Here is a 26,950-nt window from a genome sequence, read left to right as displayed (position 1 = left end):
CTTAGTGCCCTAAGGAGTCTAGTCCTTCAGAATTACACCATTAAATATATGTAAAATATGATGCCTACAGGAATCACCAGGCATGAAAAGGGCACTGGAGTACAAGCTGGAAGGATAGGGGCAGCTAGGATACTTATGCATTGCTGGTGAGGATGTGAAATGAGAAGCTCCTATCTTTTATTAGTTTCTAATGAAATTGAACATAGTTCAATTGTATGATCTAGCTACTCCTAGAATGTAAAGTAAATATATATGGCCATCCAAATATCTGTACAGAAATGTTCATAGCACCTTTATAGTAGCTAACACTGGAAAGAACAGAAATGTCCATCAACAGAATATCCATGTTCTTTTTCTTCTGGAGAAAAGAAATTGGAGTCTATTCAGACAACAAAGAACAACTCAGAAAGGGACTATCTCCTATTAATGCACCATGACTGATGGATCCCCAAATCATACTGTTTCATGAAAGAATCCAGATTCAAGATTACATACTACATGCTTATGTTTATATGAAGATCAAGGCCAGGCATAACCAATCTGTGGTAATGAAAAAAATCAACACAGTATTTGCCTTTGGTGGAGTTGGAGGTCAATTTGAAGAAGTGTAAAGGAAGTTTCTCACATAATGGACACACTCTCATGTTTACCCATGTGATGATTACCAGATGTGATGGCTAGTTTTATGTCAACTTGACACAAACTACAGTCATCTGAGAGAAGGGAACCTCGATTGAGAAAATGCCTCCATAAAATCAGACTATAGGCAAGCTTTTGGAGCATTTTCTTAATTAATGATCAATGGGAGAGGGCACAGCCCATTCTGGGTGGTGCCAGCCCTGGGCTGGTGATCCTTAGTTCTATAAGAAAATAGGTGGAGCAAGCCCATTAGCAGCACCTCTTCCATGGTTTCTGCATCAGCTCCTACCTCCAGGTTCCTGCTGTGGTTGAGTTCCTGTCCTGACTTCTTTTGATGATGAACTGTGATGTGAAAGCATAAGCCAAATGAAATCATTCCTCCCCAACTTGTTTTTGATCATGGTATTTTATCAGGTTAGCAATAGTAACCCAACCAAGACACCAAGAGTTTACATTTTCCAAATATATTGATTCCAAATATTTAAGATCTGTGTATTAACCAAGTGCTGCTAATTAAGCCTCAATAAAATGTTACTTCTAAAAGAATCAGTAACTTAGACCACAAACAATCTGCCCCTAAACAATTCTTACATTTATGTGCTAATGTGATGAGAGAGACATCAGAGAGAACTTTGAAATTAGAAAAGAATATTGTATAACCTATCAAATATAAGAAAACACATACACATAACTCATTTATGAAACTTTGTGCTATGAATTGTTCGGATGGTGCTACACTGGTCATAAGAATGATTTCTGTTACGTCTTGAATTTTAAATGTCTCCCTAGAGACTATATATTGAAGGGTTGATCCTTAGTTCAGTAGTACTCAGTGGTGGGGTGTTTGTTTGGAAAGTGACTGGATCATAAGGACATTATGAATTGATTGACACATTTAAGGATTCATACCTTAGAGGGTTTGGGGAGGAGAAGAGCCTTGTCATAAAGGGAGCTCCCTGTCCTTGAAAACCATAAGGTATAAGCAGCTTGATCTGAATGATGTGCTTCTGGCTACCTTGCCTTGGAATCAGAAATAACAGAGTGAAATGATCATGGACCAAAATCTCTGAAACTGTGAACCAGAATAAACCATTCTTTTTTATAGGCTAATTATTACTGATATTTTGTTACAGTGAGGGACAGATGGATGATTCTGATTGACTAATTTAATCAAGTCATAGCAAACCTCAGTAGTGTCTGTTTTCTATTATTTTACCTAGAAACTGTTGCCAAAAATCCATGTATATACTTTTTTGATGGAAAGTTTATTTCCTTGGAAAGAATACTTTAGATATTGCAATAAAATCTCATGTGAATTAAAAAATTCATATACTAAGCACAAATGACCTTACATATTCCACAATAAGTTAATGAATTTTCAGTAGTTTAATAAATTTCAACAGGTATTACAACAATTAGGCTAATATATTTGACAAAAAAAAAGCATAATTATAAAGTGAAGGTGGCTATTAGTTGGAATCTAATTTTGAAAATCAGTCTGGGGCCTGGAGAGTTGGCTCGGCGGTTAAGAGCACTGACTGCTCTTCCAGAGGACCAAGGTTCAATTCCCAGCACCCACATGGCAGCTCACAACTGTCTGTAACTCCAGCTCCAGGGGGCCCAACACCCCCTCACAGACATACATGTAGGTAAACACCAATGGACATTAAATAAAAGTAAATAAAATATTTAAAAAAAAGAAAAGACAATCAGTCTGACAATAAATGTTGCTGTATAATTTAATTTTTGTGCATACAATTAATACAAACACATTATAAATAAAGACATATTTACTAAGAAAATGATAATGAACATAAATGTTATTTTAATTCCCATAAAGACCAAGGAAACATGTTCATTACCATAGCTCTTTAGAATTTCATTGCTGAACAGGTTCTGTGAGTGGGAAACAAAAACACATTCTGAGTAGAAAAAAAAACCACAATATTTTCTACATACTTTTTTCATCCATAGCTGATCCCATTTAGGCTTAGCCAGCTGTGGTGTTGAACTCTACCCAACAAGAATGAGAAGAAGCCTGTGGACTCCACTTTATAATAATACACTATCTCCCTACAAAATACTTGCTCTTAAATATAATCTGGCTGCAAAGAAAATATACAAAAATTTTTTTCATATAAAACAATACAGAGATTATCATATGGAAAGAATGTGAAACTGTAATTTTATCATAAGACTATAGATTAGAAAATATTTTCTGCTAAGAGTCCAATAGTTAATATCTTAAATTTTGTGGACCACATTCAGGGCCCTGAATTACCAGCTGAAGACATAAACAACTGGTAGCTTGAGATCACATAAACAAGTAGCAAAGTAGATTTTGCCTGTAGTTCATGACTCACTGTTCTCAGTCTATATCACTAATAACCATAACTGTGATGAGAAACTCTAACATAATTACTTAAGAAGTTCAAACACTGTTTTTATGATCAACATCACAGCATAAGAGTGGACGACTATCCCTTCTCTCTTTTTCTGCTCCCTCATCCAGACCCCTTGAACTGTTCCCAGTGACAATTCATCATAGCTCTTCTTCCCATTTCTAACTCCTTTATATTTACCGTGTTAACATAATGGAACTTCTGCTTCATATTGCTCAGTGGTCTATTTACAACTGAGACTTTTTCAGAAAGTAAAATACATTTAGTAAGTAATTCAGAAACCCTATTTACATCATTTGTAATGCTAAATTTCTCTGTGAAAGAAAAAGGTAGAATAGAACGTGAAGTCTATATGGCTAAAGACTTCTCTCCATGTGTATGTGTGAACTAGCCTCCTCATAATGATATTTTTACTTAAAACATAGCTCACAGAGCTGACTGTGAGCACCATGGAGGAGAACATCAGGGTGTCTTGTTTTTGGGCAAATGGGAGTATTCAGAACAAAGTAAGAAAACTCAGCAGGGCCAGCTTTGCACTGTGGCTGTACACTCCCATCTGAGTGGAGAGGTGTAGCTAGGAAGTGGCTGCCCACCAGGGACACTGCCTCTGAAGCAGCTGGAGTATATGGTGAGTTTCTGTCAATATGATGTGAGTGGAAATACTCTGAGCCATCTCCACCACTGTCAGATAAAAACATCCACTAACCCCTGCTTGCCAGCTGGATGCCAATATTAAATGTCACCTTACCAAAGAGTCTGTCAGCCTGAGTCACCAAAAATCTCTGTGGATCTTGCTGTTATAAGGTAAAGGAGCAAATGAATAAACTTTTAATATATTAGAGCAGTGATATGGAGGGTTTGTGTAGTTGGTTTTTTTTTTTTAATCTTTACTCTTTTGGAGACCTGCCATCCAGCTCTCAAATAAATCACACACAAAGATTTAGTCTTAATTATAAATGTCCAGCCTTAGCTTGGCTTGTTTCTAGCCAGCTTTTCTAACTTAAATTATCCTGTTTCTTTTTAATTAAGTTTTGTCTCTGGGATTTTTACCTTTCTTTATTCTATATATCTTCCTAACTCAACCTCTTGAGTGCTATTTTATAAACATAGACTACCATGCCCAGCCTTTGAGTGAATCTGTTATTGCATTAAACTTGAAACTTAACATACCACATGGAACATACTATATGCTCCAAAAATACTAATGATGCTTAATCCAGAATAAACTTTTGTGATAATGAAGTCCACCACAAGATGTAAAGGTTAATGTAGTTTCCCCACCAACCAGAGGGTAGTTGTCTGGAATTTTCTTATCCCAAGAAATGCTGGAGGCCAAAGAATTGTAGTGTAAAGGCTAGGTATAAGTCATTAGTCCTTTGCATAATAAATTACTATACTCTGACTAAATTAGGACCCTGAACTCATGCTCTAATTAGCTGAAACAGCGTGGCTAGAGATGAATGCTGCATAAAATTATGCAAAAGGACATAAATATAATTCATAAAGCAAATTCCTGTCTGATCTAGATAACTCAACTTGTGTTTTCTAATCTCAATATTTAGGGAGAATAAGCCAGCAGCATCAGGAGGCATCATTGTTGTCATTGTCACCATCATCATTATCAACAGCAGCAGCAGCAGCAGCAGCAGCAGGCATATGCATACATGGGGACACTCAAATAGCTTCTCTTTGACCTAATATCAACTTGTTTTAGAGGTTTCCTGTCCTTATACATTTTATTCTTCAAAGCTATTCTCAGTAGTAACTCCTACCCCCAGTGTTAAAGGGAGTTCTGTAGATTAGAAAATCAAGACCTTCCACAACAGCCTTCTTGTTTCAGACTCCATCTGTGCCTAAATTTAGTATCTAATCAGGCTGTCCTCTATGTTCCCAGATCAGTGGTTGCTACATTCCTACCACCATGAAGGTGATGCTGTTGATAGACTCCAGGTTTTGGAGCTTCAAAACTAGGACTTGCAGGAGAATTTGGGGCACAAATGCAGGGAGCTTGACTCAGTGGGAAGGGAACTCTTACCCATTACTTCCTGCCATGTTATGAGCACAGCAGAAGTAGCAAGACTCTAAGAAAATGGCAGCATACAGATGGGAAGTTTTCTAGGGCCATGAGTATGATGAGGAAATAGAAGAACCTACATAGCATTCTTATCTCACCAGGACACTGTTACTGGACTGGGTATTTGTCAGTTAGCCTGCCACGAAAGACTAAGAAATTTTAAATAGACAATCCCAGAGGATTTAAAAACCCAAAATACAAATCAATGCTTTAGGTTTACACTGATACTACAAATGTAAGTGTTCAGCATGTCCTTGTAGCTGAAATTTTCCTGGTCCTGCCTGGCTCACGGTCAGGACAAATCTCTCTCACCCACCAGTCCTGCAGCCACTCAGACCCAAGTAAACACACAGAGGCTTATGTTATTTATGAACTGTATAGGCCATTAGTTCAAGCTTATTACTGACTAGCTCTTACACTTAAATTAACCCATAATTCTTATGTTTAGCCACGTGACTTGGCACCTTTTTCTAGTTCTGCCTTCACATCTTGCTTCCTCTGTGTCAGGCTGGTGACTCCTGACTCAGTTTTCCTGTTTCCAGCATTCTCCTCTCTCCTTATCCCACCTAATCTTCCTGCCTGGCTACTGGTCAATCAGCATTTTATTTATTAACCAATCAGAGGAACACACATTTACAGCATAAAGATATCCACAGCATGTCCTAGCTAGTTTTACCTTATGTAGCTCATAATACTGGGAGGCACCAATTCCCCCTTGTTCTTCAGCTGTCCAGAGCACCAGGCGCAGAGTTCTCTTTGGACGTAGCCCTGGGAAAATAATAAAAGGCATCATCAGTTTGCTTTAAATGGTGGAAATCTCATCTGCACTGTGGAGGTAAACAGGAATCAGAGGCACCTGTTTCTTTCTGGTACAGTTTCTACTTCAGGGTATGGATGATAACACAAAGGTGCAACTTCAGAGATAACATCCAGGGCAGGGTAAAAGTGAAAGGTCATGACCAATGTCATTTGCAGGGTCCAGTATGTGGTCATGTTCAGTAAAGTATTAATTATATCATATCTAGAAGGCAAAGTGAGGAGGAGCCTAAGAACTTAAAGCCATCCTAGACACTTCAATCGAAACCAGATCACTTGGCAGTATTTCAGGAAACGGTGATCAGGGATCACCTCTTAGACTGAATGTACAAGCACATTCTCCCTGAGAATGTAATAACTAAGAAGCTGATGCAACATCTGTGGTTACTTCTGGGCATTCACTGGAAAATATAAAGTCATTCCCTCAAGGTCAATGAAAACTAATTGAATGAGCTTGCCATTTCTTCACATTACTTTACCAACAGCATGACAGCCACTTTATGGACTTGTAATAAACAATATGTACAGATAGTCTCTGACTCAACTTACTATTTTTTAATGTTGTGATTGTATGAACAAAATATATAGCTATTTAGTAGAAAACCAACTTAGGACACCAAGGTTTGGTCTTTTATTTCACTACAGGTAAGCAATATGATCATCTTTCACAATACTGGACGACAGTAGCAAGTCAAAGTTTCTAGTGGGTCATATGATCACAAGGGACAGCCATCAGTGCTCTCCAGTGTGTCTCAGAATGCTTGACCTGTGAGTTGCTTAAATGTGGTTCTCAACCTTCCTAGTGCTGTGACCCTTTACTACAGTTCCTCATGTTGTGGTGGCCCCCAACCATAAACTTATTTGTTGCTACTTCATATCTGTAAGTTTGCTACTATTATAAATCATAATGTAAATAAATATCTGTGTTCCAGTGGTCTTAGGTGACCCCTTTGAAAGGGTCATTTGACCCCAAAGGAGTTGGGACCCACAAGTTGAGAACTGCTGATTTTTGGTTAGGATGTAGCCACCATTGTAAGCTGAAGTGCCTTTGCCTCTATTCTAAATTTTTAATTAATGGTAAACCTGTCACTCCTAGAGCCCTTTTCTGGGTTACCAAGACTGTCCAGTAATCATTAACTACAGGAAGCTATTTTCTCAGTTTTAAAAGTATAGTAAAATAATGCCTTAAATGAGCCATTTTTCTACTAAGAATTAAAATTTCTCCTGGTTTTGGACATGATAACTGCTGGTAAATAGCAAAAGCAAAGAACAAAATGAGGACCCATCCTCTTGCAGGGGAGCTGTAGGGGTGATTGCGAGGACCCATCCTCTTGCAGGGGAGCTGTAGGGGTGATTGCGAGGATCCATCCTCCTGCAGGGAGGCTGTAGGGGTGATTGTGAGGACCCATTCTCCTGCAGGGGGGCTGTAAGGGTGATTGTGAGGACCATCTCCTGCAGGGGGGTTAGGGGTGATTGTAAGGACCCATCCTCCTGCAGGGGAGCTAGGAGTGATTGCGAGGACCCATCCTCCTGCAGGGGGGCTGTAGGGGTGATTGTGAGGACCCATCCTCCTGCAGGGGGGCTGTAGGGGTGATTGTGAGGACCCATCCTCCTGCAGGGGGTGTAGGGTGATGGGGACCATCCTGCAGGGGGCTGTAAGGGTGATTGCGAGGATCCATCCTCCTGCAGGGGGCTGTAAGGGTGATTGCGAGGACCCATCCTCCTGCAGGGGGCTGTAGGGTGATTGTGAGGACCATCCTCCTGCAGGGGGCTGTAGGGGTGGGATTTGAGGGTGTGGAGGACCCATCCTCCTGCAGGGGGCTGTAGGGTGATTGTGAGGACCCATTCTCCTGCAGGGGGGGGGGTTGTAGGACTGGGGGGTAGGGTGATTGCGAGGACCCATCCTCCTGCAGGGGGGCTGTAGGGTGATTGTGAGGACCCATCCTCCTGCAGGGGGCTGTAAGGGTGATTGAAGGTCGAGGGGGGGGGGGATGCGGGATCCATCCTGCAGGGGGGCTGTAAGGGTGATGCGAGGACCATCCTCTGCAGGGGGGCTGTAGGGGATTGTGAGGACCTTCTGCGGGGGGGGGTGATTGTAGGACCATCTCCTGCAGGGGGCTAGGGGTGATTGCGAGGACCATCCTCCTACAGGGGGCTGTAGGGTGATTGTGAGGACCCATCCTCCTGCAGGGGGCTGTAAGGGTGATTGCAAGGATCCATCCTCCTGCAGGGGGGCTGTAAGGGTGATTGCGAGGACCCATCCTCCTGCAGGGGGGCTGTAGGGGTGATTGTGAGGACCCATCCTCCTGCAGGGGGGCTGTAAGGGTGATTGCGAGGATCCATCCTCCTGCAGGGGGGCTGTAAGGGTGATTGAGAGGACCCATCCTCCTGCAGGGGGGCTGTAGGGGTGATTGTGAGGACCCATCCTCCTGCAGGGGGGCTGTAGGGGTGATTGTGAGGACCCATCCTCCTGCAGGGGAGCTAGGGGTGATTGTGAGGACCCATCCTCCTGCAGGGGGGCGATTGCAATGCAGATTGAGTGGTGCTGAGGCCACCGTGCTACCACACCCCCCCTGCTCCCCACAAGCCACAGCCTGGACAGCACGTGCTCCTGAGACATCAAGCTTCATCCTGCCCACCCCAGGACCGACAGATTCTCCTTGCAGAAGCCTGGTTGTAAGAGTTGTATAGGAAGGAGCTCCAGTTTCCTTGAAGTGAGCATAGCTGTGAAATCCTTTCATGCTGGAGCATTTGGTGAAAGAACACAGGCCACAGATGCAGGCAGATCTGAGCTCCTAGGAAAGCCAGGACAAGCCACATCCTCAGAAAATCCCGATGATTTCTATACAAGTCTATTCAAAACCCAGCTCACTACTTCTGCTATGCTCTGGTCCAAAGCTCTAGCCCCATGGCCTGGATGTTGCAGCCACCTCTCAATGGGCTTGCTGCTGTGGTTTCCTCTCTCCCTTAGATGATGCTACACTTTGTGGCTGGAAGCATCTTTGCAAAGGTGAAGCCAGACCACATTATTTCTCTGACAAGAACCTCTAATACTAAAAGCTTCTGAGACGAATGGACTTAGACATTAAATTCTTTGTTCAGTTACAAGCCTGGTGGGGCCGAGTCAGTAGAGAGCAGAGGACAGTTCTTTGGCTCTCTCCACCGTTTGGGTTCTGGGGATCTCACTCAGGTGTCAGGCTTGGCAGAAGTGAACCATATTCACTGGCCCTGATTTATACTTAATTGTTTTTAAAAATGGTATTTTATGTGTATGGATGTTTTGCTTGCACTTGTGTGCCTGGTGCCCAAGGAGGCCAGAGGGGGTATCAGGTCCCCTGAAACTGGAGTTACAGATGATTGTGAACCCATTTTGTAGGTGCTGGGAATTGAACCCTAGTTCTCTGGAAGAACAACCAATGCTCTTAATTACTGAATTCTCTCTCCAGCTTGACATACTTTTAAATTTACTGCTATTTTTCTAGTTCTCAGGTTATTTAGTACCCAGCAGGTACACACTGAATACTGGTGAATGAATGCAAAGCTTGATGTGTCCATTAGGATAAAATTCAAAGCTAACTTTCCAGCTACATGTCCTCCTAAAATGTTTCTTCTAGCTCATTTCCAGGAAAGGTTTTTATTTATGTCTTTATGGAAAAGGCAGACATATCTAGTAAACCCCACCATTGTTTTGTGACCAACTGAATTTAACTAGAACCATCTGTGTGACCATAGGTGTGAAACTGCTCACTGGAGCCTGGTGGACTCACCAGTGGGTCCAAAAGTGAGGACAATGACTTCTCTTCCAGACTCTGTCAGCAACCAATAGTTCAGTAATGAGTAATGTAGAGTATGCTGTGGGCTCCGTGCCACCCAAAACTCACTGATGACATGGCCAGTCCTGTGAAGGCCCAGTGCAAGTCACTGCAGTATAGGGGGCCATCCCACCTCCACTTTCCTCAGGGTACTCTTGAGCAGGAGCAGCAGGAAATATTAGATAGACGTATAGAGGGGAGAGAAACAGATAGAAAATACAGGATAGCCTCGGGTGGGCCAGAACTTTAATCCAAAGGGCTATCTATAACAATGCCAAGGAGAGGGGCAAAGGACCTCCTCCCCCTTGCTAGTTACAGCCAAGTGTAGACCCTTACAAACACCTGGTACCCAGGCCGGTGGTCCAATCAACCTCATATGCAGTCCTGCTGGGTACAGCCACTAGGAAGCCTACATGGGCTCCAACACTGCAGCAGCTGTAATTTCATGATTCCAAGGGCTATGGCCTGTCTAGGGGATGGGGATGGCAAGTTCCAGCTTTTCTCCCTTTCCTTGTATCTTATATTCTTTCTACCTCTCTATCACAAAATTGCCTGAGTCTTACAGAGACCAAAGAACTATCCTTCTTTACATTTATCTGCACCTAGCAGCAACATGGTACCCTGAATTATTAAAATGATGGGTTTCTTAAGGCTAAACAGACAGTACAGGATACCAAAAAAAATTCATTTTTTCAAAGCAAATGCTCAGAAGATCTCTGAAGATTGGGTGCACCATTTTAAAGTCATTATCACATAGGATTAGTTTCCCTCATATTTCAAATTGATCAGAGGGCTGATGATGTCATCATATTAAGGTAGTATGGCAGTAATCTGTTTGAAGTAATGGATGTGGAAGACTCCAAAGGACATAAGAATATCTGGCCCTAAAAAGAAACGAATAGGGCCTCTTTGAGTTCATGAGATGCCCGATACCCATTAGGAACATCAGCACCTACTCAGAGTGGAGGGCCCACAGAAAGGAAGGATCCAGGGGTTCGACAGACGCCCAAGTGACTCAGAAGTCTCCTTCCATTCTCACAGTCTGAGCACCACTAAACTGAGAGAATGGAATTTCATCCAATGACTTGTCCATTTATCTAATGTGGCACTCAGGTCCTCAGCCCCTTAAATCTACAAAGAACTGTTCACCCCAGAGTCTGAAGGATCTGTATTTCATTCCTGCTCTACCATGCCAGGCTCTGTGAGGTTAGGCTACTTATCTAACATATCTGAGCCTCAATGGTTTCCTCAACATAACAAGAAAAATGATAACCATCTCATGGGATTGTTAGAAAATTAATAGCATAAGACATAAATAATGTTACCCAACACATTAATCTGCCATAGTTAATGTTAAATAGCACATGTGTCAGTCATAGTTAATATCATCGAATACACGTATCAGTTATAATCACATAGTAGGCTTTCAAGGGTTGTTTCTTAGCTCTTCTCTGCCTAATTCTAGATGTCTTTGCACCTGGTGACAAAAGAAAGGGAAAGCCAGGACAAAGTCTCTTGCTATGTCTTTTCCTTGGTAGCCTTAGGACACCTCTGATATATAGAATTCTCAGTCAAGGAAAACTCAGACTTCATTTAACCTGTAGAAAACAGTCTCTTTTAGTAAACACCTCAGAGTGAGCAGGTTCAGTTACGAATAAACACAAGCAACTTCCTCATTCTTAAGGCAAGGGCAGTCAGAAATACATTTCCTGGATGAGGTCAAAGCTTAATACATCAGAATGAAATTAATATATAATTAATAATTAATATATAATTTTAACCTTAATTTAGTTTAAAACTTTAATTTAGACAATCTTAAACTCAAGCTATTTTTCATTTTTCTTTTTATTTGTTGATTGAATAAACACACACACACACACACACACACACACACACACACACACACACCACAGCATGTGTACAGAGACCAGAAAACAACTCCTAGGAGTTTGGTTTTATCCTCCCATCATGTGGATCTTGGGGATTGTACTCAGGTCATCAGGCTTAAAGGCAAGTGTCTTAACTCACTGAACACCTTGCTGTTGCCAAACTAGCTTTAAAATCCACATTTTTCAGTATATAAAACGACAGTATCCACATCTATGGTAGGCATAAGTCAATAGCAGCAGCAAAGATCAAAGATTTTTTCTTCAGAAGAGAGGGAGCAGACAGCTCCAGCACAGGGATGCTGCATCCCAGTTCTGCTTGGTGCTCACTGGGATGCAGATCTAGCTCAAAGCTAGCACACGAACTGAAGAAAGGTGGAGAACACTAAGCATCAGGTCTTTCTGAGTTTTCACCACAGAATGGGCCATTCATTGGGTTTCTAATGAGTATCTCCACACTGTATGACAATCAGCTGACAGATTTGTGGCTTTTCTCTAAAAGAACAATTGCCAATAGTGTGTCAAAACTTCTTTTGACTTATAAAATGTGATATGCATTTCATTTTCACTTAATTCAAGAGAGCAGTGGTGCTGAGGGGTTAGTACTTTCAACAAAAGATGAAATGAAAATGTTTAATATTGGGTTTTATTATTTCAAAATTTAAAGGGAAAGAAGCTGGGAGATTACAATGATTAAACTAATAAATTGAAAAGGTCAGTTGGCTGTCCTATATTCATACAAGGAAAATGGCAAAGCAAAATAAACTTGACTTTCAGCAGAAAACTAGAATTAATCCTTGTTGTGGATCCCTTTCTCAAATCCTGACTCCTAGAGAAACTATGGTCCTCACACCCACTTTCTGCTGTTGCCCTCCCTTTGGAACTTTACCTATGTTGTGCCTTCTGTGACTTGATTTTGAAGGACAAACTTATGTGACCCTTACAGAAACTCACACTAGTTGACAAATGCACTAGTTTTCCACCCCTCCCACTTTGAGCAGGTTGGAAGAGAAAGCCTACCCTAAAAAAGAGAGAAAACTTCTGCCATATGCATCACCAATGAGTATTGTGTCTGAGTTACAGGGATAAATAATGGTCTGGGAGCCTATGGACTGAATGAATGGAGTGTGGCTAAACGCACGGGGGTGGAGCTCTATTTTCACATTAGGCAAGTTAGACAATTTGTTATATAATAAATGAGAACATTATCATTGATTTTTTTAAAATAGGGAATAGACAAAGATTAATTATTATAGGGAAGAAAATTGCACCTATTCTTTACAAGTGGGAGCAAAGAATGATTTTTAAAGACCTTTGTTCTTGGAATAGTTACTTTGTCTCTGTCTTAGTAATATAAAGCAATCAGGCACTTCATTGGTACCCTGGGTCAAGGCAACAGATTTTTTTTAAATGTTTGTTTACATTTATCTATTTTACTTTATGTGTATGAATGTTTTGCCTGCATACATGTATATGTACCATGTGCTTGCCCATTGGATCCCCTGAAGCTGGAGCTGGAGCTAGATGGTTGTGAGCCACCATATGGTGCTGGGAATTGAACCCCAGGTTCTCTGCAAGAGAAACAAGCTCTCTTAACTGCTGAAAGGAAATCTCTCTAGCACCGTAATAGATTTTTCTGTTTGTTTGTTTCATTATTTCTTTTATGTTCTAGATTACAATGTAATTACTTCATTTTACCCTTACCTTTCCTCCCTCCAAACCCTCCCATACACTCCTCTTTCATGTCTTTCAAATTCATGGCCTCTTTTTACATTAATTGTTGTCACATGCATTTATGTATGTGTGTGTGTGTGTGTGTGGACACACACACACACACACACACACACACATATATTCCTAAACATAACTCTTTTAGTCTATATATGTTACTTGTATGTATGTTGTCAGGGCTGATCATTTGTTATTAGATATCAAATTGGCATACTCTTTCCTGGGAGAAAACTTCAGCTCTCAGCATTTCTTAGCTGTCTGTAGCTAGCTCTTTGTGTAGGGTTGACGCCTTGTGTCCTTTCCCCCATCCACTTTGACATGTCTGTTGGTGTCCTCTTTGTTCAGCTCGTGCTTGAGTAGTTATATTGGTGAGAGTTTATGGTTATAGCTTGTGACATTAACTAGGAGGCACAATCTCACAGCAAATTCCCCGATCCTCTGGCTCTTACAGTTTCTCTGCCCCCTCTTCTGCGGTGTCCCCTGAGCCTTGGGTGAGGGAGTTGTTATGTAGATGTATCCACGGGGACTGGGCACCACAATTTGCAGTTGGTTTTGTTGAGGAATAGCCTAGACAATGGGAGGAAGAGTCAGTGTGTCGAGGGCGAGTCTAAGACCTTCTAGGAGGGAAACCTGGTGTCCCTCATCTTTCTTTCCTTGGCTTGAAGAGTGGGATGATAGATTTGTTAGGTCAGGGTGACACCAACTAAAGAACCACATCAGGGATCGTCTTGGAAACTACAGAAGTGACCCTGATGGAGGAGGGTCTTAGCTGTTAACATGGCTCTTCATGGTAGGTCCTGGAGCTCCTGGGGAAGGACTCTCTTCACTTGGCTTGACAAGAGCTCTATAAACATCTCCTGATCCAGTAAACAAAGCACAGCAGTGATGATTAGAAACAATAGCTGAGGCTAAAAATGTAATTTAGGCAAATTGGGACTCAGCAGCTGACCTGATGGAGAACCAGGACTGAGGAGCAGTTCAGAGGTGGTGGGAGGGACTTCAGGAGAACATTTCAGACTTCCTCCTGACAAGCCCTGTTGAACTTGAGTGACTACCTTCAAAGCAGCTTGAAGCAATGAGATGACATTTGTAATTTATGTTTGTGGAACAGGTAATAACACTTAATAATTTCTATAATTCAAAGCAACAGTCCTACCTCATTATAATGATTAGTAGTCTAACAGCCAGGAAATCACTATTAATCACTGGTAATGCAGAAGCCACATGACTACTAGTGTGTGCTGGCTACTTATAGGCTAACACAGTTTTTCACTCATGGCCTGTTTCTATCCTCAACTTGAGATATACTACATTTTTTAAAATCAGTCTTGAACATGCAACACATGATGTCTTAGTTAGGGTTCCTATTGCTGTGAAGAGACACCATGACCACAGCAACTTTTTTTTTTTTTTTTTTTTTTTTTGAGACAGGGTTTCTCTGTGTAGCTTTGCATGCAACTCTTATAAAGGAAAACATTTAACTGGGGCTCACTTACATTTCAGAGGTTTAGTCCAGTATCATCATGGCGGTGTGATGTTTGAAAGAAAATGGCACCCAAAGGAGTGGCACTTTTAGGAATATGTGTCCTTGTTGGAGTAGATGTGACCCTGTTGGAGGAAGTGTGTCACCTTGTTGGTGGGCACTGAGGTCTCCTATGCTCAAGCTATGCCCAGTATCACAGTTCACTTCCTGTTGCCTGCAGATCAAGATATAGGACTCTCAGCTCTTTTTCTAGCACCATGTCTGCCTGTGTGCAACCATGATTCTCACCATGATGATAATGGACTAAACCTCTGAACTATAGGCTAGCTCCAATGAAGTGTTTTCCTTTATAAGAGTTGCTGTGGTTATGGTGCCTCTTCACAGCAATAGAAACCCTAAGACATGTGGAGAGCATGGCAGTGGGTGGATAGACATGGTGCTGGAAAAGTAGCTGAGAGTCCTAAAGCCCACACCCACAGTGACACTTCCTCCAACAAAGCCACACCGCCTAATAGTGCCACTTCTTTGGGGGTAATTTTCTTTCAAACCACCACATACACTACTTCAGATCATTGTCCTTTTGCATATAGTCTTTTTCCTATCTCTAACTCCCCTTTGCCTTTTCTGTCTGGTTAATTCCTACTCATTCAATAAAGTCCATCTCTAATATTACTTTCTCAGAGAAGGCTTCCATAACTTAAATGATGACTGGCCCTTTCTTGAAGTTTCTCTAGAATTTTATATATGTATTGATGTTTTGTTTTGTTTTTTCAAGACAGGATTTCTCTGTGTAGCCCTGGCTGTCCTGGAACTCACTCTCTAGACTGAGCTGTTCTTGAACTCACAGAGATCCACCTCCCTCTGCCTCCTGAGTGATGGGATTAAAGGCATACACCACCACCACCTGGCTTATGTATTCATTTTTAAAAACTACACTTAAATGGTAATCTTCCAAGTGTATCATTAGCTTTCTGAAATTTATGACTTTGCACTTTTAATGATCTAGACCTATAGCAAGTATTTGAAAAATGCTGAATAAAGGTTAATCCATTACTAAACAGACTGAATATATTTATTTAAAGATCAATAAAAGGTGTTGTCTTCTTATCTAATCTGAAGCATGCTCTATCTATTCAGTTCAGGCTACCAAGTCTGAACACCACAGGTTAAAACACTCCAGTAGCCAAAGTGATTCAATGTGCTTCAGCTTCCACAACCATTGCAGCTGTTGTTATATTCTCTCTTTTATAGCACAGCTGGGTCTTGTCAAAATGTGGTGCCTCCACAACTCTTATTGAGCAAGTCATTAAATAAATGCATAATGGTCACAGAGATCCTTCTCTTAGCTAATGGACTTAAATGATAGATATTTTCCATCTTAAATTTGAATAGACTCTATGTTTTTACTTTGGTAATTTTAATGTGAATTCAATATACACCCTTTGCAAATTTGAAACTAAGGAAAACTAAACAAAATCTCATAAGCATATTGTTATTTTCTTTAAAGGTTTTATATACATATATGTATATCCAATACTTTACAAATATGTAAAAAGTGGTTTCCACACATACACACACACATTTGTAAATCATGGTATATATGGTCTCATTTTAGTCAATAATATTCAAGAAAACAGTCCTTTATAATTTTTTAGCTGATCTGTAATTGATATTTAAGGTTTTTACTTAGTGGTCAAGTTTTTAAAAATAGAAATACCAAGTCTAAATGATATAAAAACTTTTAAGCTCTTGTTACTTTTGGCTTTTAATTTTATTTTTGCCATCAAGGCGTTTCAATGTAGTCTTTCTGGCCTGGTACTGGCTTTGCCTGGGCTGGCCTTGAACTTGAGGCAGTTCTCCTGAGTGGTTTATTTAGAAGTGTGAACCACCATGCTCAGCTTCAAGATTTTCTTCTTTCTCTCCTTCCCTTCCTTCCCTTCCTTCCCTTCCTTCCCTTCCTTTCCTTCCTTCCCTTCCTTTCCTCCTTCCCTCCTCCCCTCCTCCCTCCCTCCCTCCTCCTCCCTTCCTTCCTTCCTTCCTTCCTCCCCTCCCCTCTCTCATAAAATTAGTATTATGATGATGATGATGATTGCCCTATGCAACCAAGGCCTTAAAGACAGGTTACTGATTTACATTCTTAAAACTACATATGAGAATATTCACTTTTACTTAATGCAGACTTTTAAATCTCATCTCTTTTGTTTTTCTGTGTCTTATATCTACATTTCTATATAAAAAGAGAGTTTCACACGTACATTCTTACACATAACTTGATTGTTATAAATGTTGGTGCCTGGCTTGACTTAAAACATGTGAATTTACTTTTCTTATTGAAATTTCCTGACAGTAGGGCTCTCTCATCAACATATTTTTAAGACGTTGGTAGCAGGTAGAGATCACAAACCTGCTTTAGTTGTCTTTTTTAAATATGTGATTTCATTTACCCTGTTGTAGACTGTTCTTATCAGTAAGGAGAAATTGAGAAGCCGCTTAATGATGCATTTGAACTCTGCATCACACCTTTGCTAAGTGTTCTGTTTGCCCAAATCACCAACTAGTGAGAAGCTTCACATACAGTATAGTTTTAAAAAATGATAAATCGAGTACAAGTAGTACAAATTTTTTTTTAATGAATGTGTATGTAGCAATATAGCTTTACAAATTTTATTTTTGTGTGAGTATGAAGCTGTTGGAGGAAGGACAACAGTCTCAGGTCAGAGGTTATCAAAAAGTAACTCAGCTCCACAAACATCCAAGTAGCAACATTCTGGGATCCTTTTCAGCCTCACATGGCAGAAAGGAAGCATATGTATTTTGTAGCAGAAGTTGTTAAACTGTGTGTTACCTCTTCCAAAAGCTCCTGTTTTATGGTAAGAGAGGAGAACTTATCTGCATCTTCAAAGACTTGCCTTGTGCAGAAAATCAGTTGTGAAGTTATCTGTATATTATTGAAACATGAAATTTTTAATCCTTTATTACTTTTGACCACAATAAAGAATTTTACTATTGGTTCCTCTTACATTTACTTTTCAGCCAAAGAACATTTTATGGTATGAATTCATTTTTCAGTGTGTTTCAACACAAGCTCATCTTCCAGGGTAACTGCCTCATACTCTTGCCAGGGGAAAATCTCCCCATGCAGAGACTAAGATCACCAAAATGTCCTCAGAAATCTCTCCTTTTATCCCACTTTCATGTGGCAGCCATAATCAAGCCCCTGACTTGCTGTGGTACCAACTGTTTCTTCCAAACCTCTCTATAAATGTTGCCAAATCAATCCTAAAATCTCACTTTGCTTATATCACTGACTGCATATAAAGTTCAGTAGCTGAGCATGGTGGTACTCAGAACTTGGGGGAAAAATCAGAAGAGTCAGAGGCAAGTGGAGTAGGTAGAAAGAGGAAGACCATGCATTATAGATGAACCTGGGCTATTGAGCAAGATCACGTCTTATTACCTGTAGTAATAGTGCTAACATTTTTGACAGTGCTTCTCTAGCAGCAAACCAATTTTGAGTATAAATCACCATATAGTATGTTTACATAAATGATACACATGCAACATTGTCAATACAAGCAATTATCTGTAAAATCCACTTCTTTTTCTATATAAAGAATAAACATCTTCTTGTTCCAATGGATTTTTCATACCCATTCTTTGGTCAATGATCTTTGGGACATCCCAGGCCCTATGTAGACTTATTTCCAGTTACTCCCCTTCTCAGAGTCTTGGTTCCATTTAACTTGGTCTCTTTAATTTTTTCCCATCTCTGTGCTTTTCCTCATAATGTTTATGTCTTTTTTCTCTCAGCTAATCAATATCCTAACCATCTTTCAATACCCAGTTGGAATTCTTCCTGATTTACTCTCAGCTTCTTCTGAAATTCAGAGCTATTACTTCTTGTGTTCACCCAGTTGGCAATTAATCATGGTTAATTCATTTTCTATTTAGGATTTTCGTATACAGTTTCTGGTAAATCAAAGACCTCCATTCATGTTTATTAAGTTGTAGATCAGTACAACTAATAAAAATGTTTTAAGCTTCAAAGAGTTACAGATTAGATCTATATAAATACCTTTGGGGTAAGGATATTTCAAAGTGTTAGATCTTTTATCAGTTATATTTAAATAAAGGACAGCAGACTCTGGAGATCAGGAGAGTCAGAGGCAAGTGGAATAGGTAGAAATAGACTAGCATATTTGGTTTTCAGTAGAGCTATATTTGTCTTAATTACGGTTTCTACTGCTGTGAAGAGACACAAGACCATGGCAATTCTTATTAAAAACAAACATTTAAATGGGGCTGGCTTACAGTTCAGAGGTTTAGTCCATTATTTACATGGTGGGAAGCATGGTGGCATGCCAGCAGATATGATGCTGGAGAAGGAGCTGAGAGTTCTACATCTGCATCTGCAGAGAGCAGGAAGAGAGAGAGACACTGGGCCTTCCTCAAGCATCTGAGACCTCAAAGCCCACCCCCTGTGACATACTTTCTTCAACAAAGCCACACCGACTCCAACAAGGCCACACTGACTCCAACAAGGCTACACCTACTCCAAAAGGCCACACCTCCTAATAATGCCCTCCCTTTGAGCCTATGGAGGCCATTTTCATTCAAACCACCACAATATTATAATAGATGACTCTACAAATACTGACTCCTACCCATCATGCTTCTGATAAGGATTTTGCCTCTCAGAGAAAGTGCTGTTTATGCCAAATATTTGTCCTTTTTGACTGTGGTCTCTTGGAAGCCTAATGTTTTCTGAAGAGAAAATGGGAGAGGAGACGTGGGGGGAACTAGGAGGAATGGAAGGAGGGATAACTGTGGTTAGCATGTACTGTATGAGAGAAGAATCTATTTTCAATAAAAAAATAAACTAAAAAAAAGAGAAAAGTGTGAGGAAGCACTTTTGCATTCTCAAGATGAAAGAAAATTTAGAGCAAATACATGGGTATTTATATGAAATTTCAATGCTCCAAATTTGAAGTGCCTTATATGGATGGCTAAGGTAGTGGGTGATTTAAGCTTATGCAATGTTTACTTTCCCATATGTATAAAGGCTGACAGGGTGAGGAAGAACTTTTACATAGCCTGTCAAAACTATTTACAGGAGCTTGTAAAAGTTTACTTAATACCTTGGGGGGTTGTTGTCTGAGAATGACTCTTCAAGTTTATCTGCTGCCTTTCTAGGGTCAAGTTTATAGGAGGGTGTTCCGTCTGTGAATACTCCACTCTTGAAATAAAACCAAAGTCATGCAGAATTATGTGTTTAGTGTGGGAAGGAATGTGAGGCTTCCATTCTTAGCACTTTTCCCAGGACCCTTGTCATTAAAGCTTAAAAATCAACCCAGTAAAATTTTTTATCTCCATGTAGATACCAACATATCAAGAACATTATTGTCTTTTCTAACTTAGCTCTACTTTCCACATTGGATATTTATTAAAAACATTATCCGTGTTAAAGCACAAGCATACATTTAACAATCCTACTCTGTAAAAGAGAAAAGCAAAATTCTGTGATAGTAGAAATGAAGTACAAATAAATAATCTTCATTTGGACTAACCGTGTACAGTAAAAAGATTAACTAGCAAGATCAAAGCCACTCAAAACACTAGACTCACTTATGCAACAACAACCAAGGGATTGGGGACTGAAGAAGTCATGTGCTTTAAATTCATGAAAGTTACATTCTAGAGGACAAAGAGTGAAGTAAGAAACCCCTACATTATTACCATTACCACTGTAACCACTATTGTAGGTACATTGAGTTTACCCTAAAGAAAACTATTTTTAAAAAATGTTCTGATCAGTGAGTGAGAGAGAGAGAGAGAGAGAGAGAGAGAGAGAGAGAATGAGAGAGACAGAGACAGAGACAGAGAAACAGAGAGACAGACACAGAGAAAGAGAGAGACAGACACAGAGAAATAGAGACAGAGTTGTTTCAAGAAAAGAATGGAGGGATAGAAAAGAAAGTTAATAGTGTTGGGGGGAAATGAAGGGCATAATAGGGGAAGGATTTATAGTAGCGTCCTTGTGACTTTAGACATGGCCAATGTTGAGAACAAAATGTAGGAAGAAGTCACCAAGATTTATTGTGCACTGAGTCCTGGGCTAGTGTGCCAGTTAATCTTTATTGTCAACTTGACTAGACTGAAAATCACTTAGAAGGCACATCTCTGCACTTCTGTAAAGATATTTCTAAAGGGACTGACTGAAAAGAATCCACAGTCCAACAACACAGATGTCCTCATCCAAAGCCTGGGAACCCATTACAAAGGAGAAAGCTTGATGAGCACCAACGTTCTTTTCTGTTTCCTTTTTGTGTCCAAACACAGCCAACATCCTTACACTCCCCTACCCTTTGCAGAATAATGGACGATGTCCCCTGAAATCATGAGCCAAAAAGGAATCTTTCCTCCCTTACATTGTTTCTTTTCAAGTAGGTAGTCACAGCATAGAAAAAATAGCTAATAGAGAAAATTGGTACCAAAAAATGGAGTTGTTACTGTGAGAACCTTGTACAGGTGGCTCTCAGCCCTTCTGAAATGGCTTGCAGGAGAAATGCTGAAGACTCTGGATCTGTGGCTATAGATGTTCTAGAACTTTGTTATAGGAACTGCGTGGGCCATAGTGATGGGAGTTTGGATGACTAGAATGCTGATAGAAAGGACAGCAGTAAAGACTGTATTCATGAAGTTTTAGAAGGGAACAAGGATTATATGAGGAACTGGGCTAGAGGCCATTCATGTAATATTCTAGCAAAGTATCTGTATGTATTTTTCCGATGCCCTGAAAACTTGAGTGAAGTTGAATACAATGGATATGGACTAAGTTGTTTGGTGGAGAAAATTTCAATACATCTAAGCTATGACCTGGCTGATAAGTTACTGCGTTTACCAAGATTTATGCTGAGAGGGAGAGCAGAAAACAGAGCAGAAAGATAGGAAAAGTGTGCAGTTTGGCAAGGAAAGGAGTACGAGCCCAGTTAAAACAGAAGATAGGATGGATTTGGGCAAAGTGGCTACAATTGTTAGAGATTATAGCACCATTAAAACAATTTTGCACTGGGACAACATGATAGCAGCCACCTGGAGGGCAAAGTATCACATCACCTCTTAAGGATCCAGGGCATAACACTACAAATCCCTTTGAAAGGAGAGTGTCCAAAAGGTTAGAACTTTCAGTGTACCCTTCTGGAAAGTAACTTCCTGTGGGAGGGTTTCTCAAGGTTCAGTCATGAATATATGAGAGGCCTGTGGTGATATTGTGTTCCCCAAAATATTGTGCACCCTAATAAACTTATCTGGGGTCAGGGAACAGAACAGCTACTAGATAAAGAGGCCAGAAAATGGTGGCACACATGCCTTTAATCCTAGCATTCCAGAGGCAGGGATCTCTGTGAGTTCAAGGCCACACTGGAAACAGCCAGGCGTGGTAACAAGAGCCTTTAATCCCAGGAAGTGATGGCAGGAAGCAGAAAGGTCTAAAAGGTGTGAAAACCAGGAACTAGCCTGGTTAAGCTTTTAGGCTTTTGAGCAGCAGTTTGGCTGAGATTCATTTAAATGAGGACTCAAAGGCTTCCAGTCTGAGGAAACAGGATCAGCTGAGGAACTGACAAGGTGAGGTGGCTGTGGCTGGTTCTGTCTCTCTGATCTTTCAGTGTTCACCCCATACCTGGCTCTGAGTTTGTTTTTATTATGACCTTTTAAATTCCTCTTACAGAGGCCATAGAAACTGGTCCAAGGAGGCTAGACTATGTATCTGGAAGCAGAATTTGGTTTTATCCATGTGATGCTGGCAGGGAGGATGAAAGAGTTACAGGGTCTTGAAAGGAGGGAATACCCACACTTAATATGGTACATGTGATGACATCACAAGCCCCAGGTATCTGTGTTTGCTCTGTTGGGCTTTGGGTCTTATGTCAGTCTGGTTTTTCCTTGCTGTGTTCCTGTTCCTTTACTTTAGGATAGAAATGTGTGTTCTATGCCATTTTATATTGAAAACACATAACTTGCCTTTTTATTTTACAGTGTGTCATAGTTAAAACATTATTTGAATTTTGGAGGAAACTTTGAACTTAGCCTTCTAAATGACATTGAAACATTTCAGACTTAGGAGACTCTAGAAAATGAAATAAATGCACTTTACATTTTGATATAGCTATGGCTTCTGAGGACCAGAGTCTACTCTAGTATTATGGTTTTAAAGTAATGTATTTGTATGTGTGGTTGACAAGAGGTAGACTTAAGATGGTTAATCTTGATTGCCAATGTCAATTAATTTTAGAATTGCCATCCAGGAGACATGCCTGTGGCATATTGGTAAAGGTGCTTTCAGAGATATTTAAGGGAGGAGCAAAAACCATACCATTCTCTGGGCTGAGGGCCCTGAATGAGTAAGAGGAAAATGAGAAATGCTGACAAGCATCAGCATTCACTGTTTTCTGTTTCTTGATGGCATACACAGTGTGACTCATGCTCCCGCTGACACACCTTCCCTGCCATGATGGTTTATATTCCCTCAAACCATGATTGAAAACAAACCTTCCTTCCCTGAAATTGCTTCTGTTTAGGACCATGTTCAGAGTAATGAAAGCTGAATATTCTGCTAAGATATTTGCAGACAATATCTCATGATATTGTCATAAATGCTACCTCATTTAGTTCTAAAAAGCAAATATTATTGACTTTCTCCTTTAGAAATAATAAAACTGAGAGGGAGAAAAATTAAGCTACTTGCCCTTAGTACTAGGTTAGTAACTGACAGAGCCAGGATTGAAGTCCAAGATGATCTGGTAGCAAGCCATCTTCTCAACTGCTTCTTGCCATTGTCTTTCCAAATGATGGGCCATACTCAAGGCCTGGCCAGTCTTGAGCAGCCTCTGGCTTCTGTTTCTTTTCAGGTCAAGTTTTCACACAACCTAGCAAGGCTGCTGCATATATGTTCCTGCTATCCAGAGGCCTGTGTTAGCACCTTCAAACACCAGGCAAAACCATCTAGTTCCTAAGAGAGTTTCTATTAGTTTGAATATAGGTTTGGTCATGGGGAGTGGGAATACAGAGAGGGACATTTTCTAGACTTCTGAGGATATGCAGTTGGTCCCTAAGATAATGAAAAGTTGAGTAGCACTAGATTCACAGCAATGAGAATAACAAAATCTTGAACTATTGGTTCCAAAAGTTGCTACTGACTTTGAGTATGTAGGAGGCAGAAAATAATGATATCTTTACATGCATGATTCAAGATGCATTGCACTGTGGGTAACTGAGCTCCAGGAAAACTAAAGGTGAAAAAGCCTAACATCTAGTTAAAGTCATCAACAAAATGAATGCCCAACACCAAAAAATATAAAAGGCTTTTCAAAAATCAAAATACTATTGCAGTCAAGATTGTTGTAAAAATAACAAATTTGTTATCAAAAATAAATCCTGTTGGTATACAGCTCACAATGTCATTTTAAGGGTTTTAATTTCTTCTAAGTAAAAGTAATTTTTAAAAAATATTGAATGTTTGTTCTTCTCTGCAGAGGGAAAGATTATACTTGAGGTTGAATCATAACTGAGTGTAGAGCTGATTTGGGGGACGAAGAGGGAATCAAGGCTTGGGCTGCTAGAGACCAATTGTGTAACTGTGAATGTAAATACTGTTAGACACAGCTGGCCAGCTGTTGAGGAGGTGGGCCTTGAGGCAAAGAAAGAATTAGGTTTGCTGGGTACTTAACACTAGGTCAGACACTGCTAATTTCTTCCTAGACATTATCTCATTTGATTTCCACAACAATCCTGTAGTACTTGAGACTACAATATCTGACAGCATCATCCCTAAGTCACAGATAAGCAAATCAAGATTAAAAGAAGGCGATCAGTTTGAACAACCTCACAGGGCTGGTCAGTGTTAGAGGCTAGAAATGAATATGGACTTTTAATCATACTGCCCAAGCCTCTTCACTGAGATTACTAGAACTCAGACCTCCTTGCATGGAGGTCATAGCTAATGTAAGAAAACAAATTACTTAGTATAAATGCTGACAACATGGGCAGACCACAGAGGTGGAATGTCAATAACAACGAACAAGAAAATGAGTAACTTTCTTTTTTAAAAGACAAGTTTTTTTTTTCTGTTTGTTTGTATGTGTGTGTGTGTGTGTATTTGTGTGTTTGTATGTGCACATGGGCATGCATACACATGCACGTGTGTCTTTTAACTTATGTCCACATGCATGTGGAGATCACAGGGAAACTATTTAGGTGATGTCTACTAATATTTAAACATTTACTTTCCTGTGCCTGTGTGTGTATGTTTGTGCATAGGTATGCATGTATTACAGTGTATGTGTGGAGATCAGAGAACAACTTTTGGGAATCACTTCTCTCTTTCTACCATTGAGTCCTCAGGATCAAACTCAGTCTTGGTGGCGAGTACCTAGACCCACTGAGTGACCTAGCTGACCGCTGTTGTTGTTGGTGTAATTGTTTTGAGACAAGTCTTCCCCTGGCCTGGAACTTGCCAAGTAGGCTGGGCTAGCTGGCCAGAAGCTTCAGGGGTCTGCCTGCTTCCACTCTCCAGCTCCATTAGTGCAGTGGTTGCCATGCTCTTTTTTCACATGTGTTCTGGAGATCTAACTTCTTTCCTCATTCGGTGCAAACCGTTTAGCAACTGAGTTATTTCTTCAGCTTCAAGCTGCATGTATTTCATATGTATTGAGATGCCAGTAGTAGGTCACTAGGTATCAATTGCAGGGAAAGGTACCACCCTCGTGTGTCTCTATTGTAACTGCTTCTAATTCCTTTGAGTTTCCAGAGCAACTTTCCAATTTAGTAGGGTTCTTCATCAGACTCTGACTAAAGGAATAAATGTATCAATAAATGACAATGGCTTAGGGAGAAAGAAAATTCATAGAGCAAAGTGACTTGAGATATGATATAAATGTGATGTAGAAATGCTGAAGGTCCATTTTAAATGATAAAAGACAGGTAGCAACCTGGTATTTAAAGAAAACTATAGAATGAAGAAGATTTTCTTAGATGATTAATTCCACTACTGACTACGCAGCACTGCTTTAAACTTTCAAAAGAAGTGGACACCTTCCTGCAACTTCCTACACCTCCTTCCTATAGTGCTCTGCTTAGAGCAGATGTCAGGAAGCCACACTCATGTCTTAGGTCTTGTACCTTCTTTCCACAAGTAGGAAACATCAGATGTGCTATGGATGAGATATGGAAAGTGTTTTGGGCTGAGTAGAAAGAAGGCTGGGACTGGTGGAGCACATAATCAAAGGACCCAGAGATGAGGCATCAGTCTGGCCAGGCCTCTGAGGCATCATCATGTGCACTGTGGCTGCTGAGACGGAAACAGAGTGGGTGCAGACAGAACAAAATAGCAGCCGGCCATGCAGAAGCTGGCATTGCAAAGTGACTGGCAGATTCTGCAAGGGGAGGGAAAAGCACTCTGTCCCTGACATTGGAATGTTAGACCCATAGTGACACAGGAAGGATTGTACATGACCCAAGCCTCAGACAATAAGGTCGGCAAGTGACAAAAGTCCTCATGAGCACTGCAGACAGACATTCATGCCAGACAGACTTCCAGGGAGTCCCACTGAGCTTCGTGTGAGCAGAACACTATAGAACAAAGATGCCAGTTCTATACAAACTGAATTTGTAACATGAATGCTCAAGTCCCATTGAGCTTCATGCTAGCAGAACATATAGAAGTTACAAACTGAGTTACAAAATGAAGGTTTCATTATTCTTTCCACTTCAGATCTGTAATCCGAGCCTCATGAAGGAAAGCAACTCACATTCACCATGACATCCAGATACAGAATTTGAACCCAGACCATTCCATGCAATATCCTGGTCTGAGCCTCATTCTATAAGTGTCCTTTCTATATGCTCAGTAGTCTGAGGATGACCTACTTGGAGACAGTCCTATGGGAAAATGGTGACAAATTCATTGGCTATATACTCAGGAGGTTCCAAGAAAAACTGGAGTCTAGGCTACTCACATCACTGAACAACAGGGAACACAGGCCAAGAGAAGAGCTGCTCTTTGACCCTGCAATCACACAAGGTGAAGGCACATTGTTCACATTTTATATAAA

At 40.4% G+C, this 26,950-nt stretch overlaps 1 protein-coding gene and 1 long non-coding RNA gene across 8 annotated transcripts in view; one reads left to right on the top strand and one right to left on the bottom strand.

Moving 5' to 3' along the window:
- The window catches only part of Cpq (carboxypeptidase Q), a 434,594-nt gene that overhangs the window by 94,657 nt on the left and 312,987 nt on the right, over positions 1-26,950 (bottom strand). For all 3 annotated transcript variants that reach the window (XM_028893764.2, XM_028893762.2, XM_037197721.1), the window contains exon 6: positions 5,792-5,883. In XM_028893764.2, the coding sequence (XP_028749597.1) occupies positions 5,792-5,883 (92 nt within the window). The remainder of the gene's footprint in view (positions 1-5,791; positions 5,884-26,950) is intronic.
- Positions 1-26,950, top strand: part of LOC114709793 — a 171,144-nt gene that overhangs the window by 64,993 nt on the left and 79,201 nt on the right. The window lies entirely within an intron of this gene.

This window comes from Peromyscus leucopus, chromosome 20 (genome assembly GCF_004664715.2).
Source record: "Peromyscus leucopus breed LL Stock chromosome 20, UCI_PerLeu_2.1, whole genome shotgun sequence".
Taxonomy (NCBI): Eukaryota; Metazoa; Chordata; class Mammalia; order Rodentia; family Cricetidae; genus Peromyscus; species Peromyscus leucopus.
Note: the sequence above shows the minus strand (reverse complement) of the source record. Positions and strands in the feature narration are given on the sequence as shown.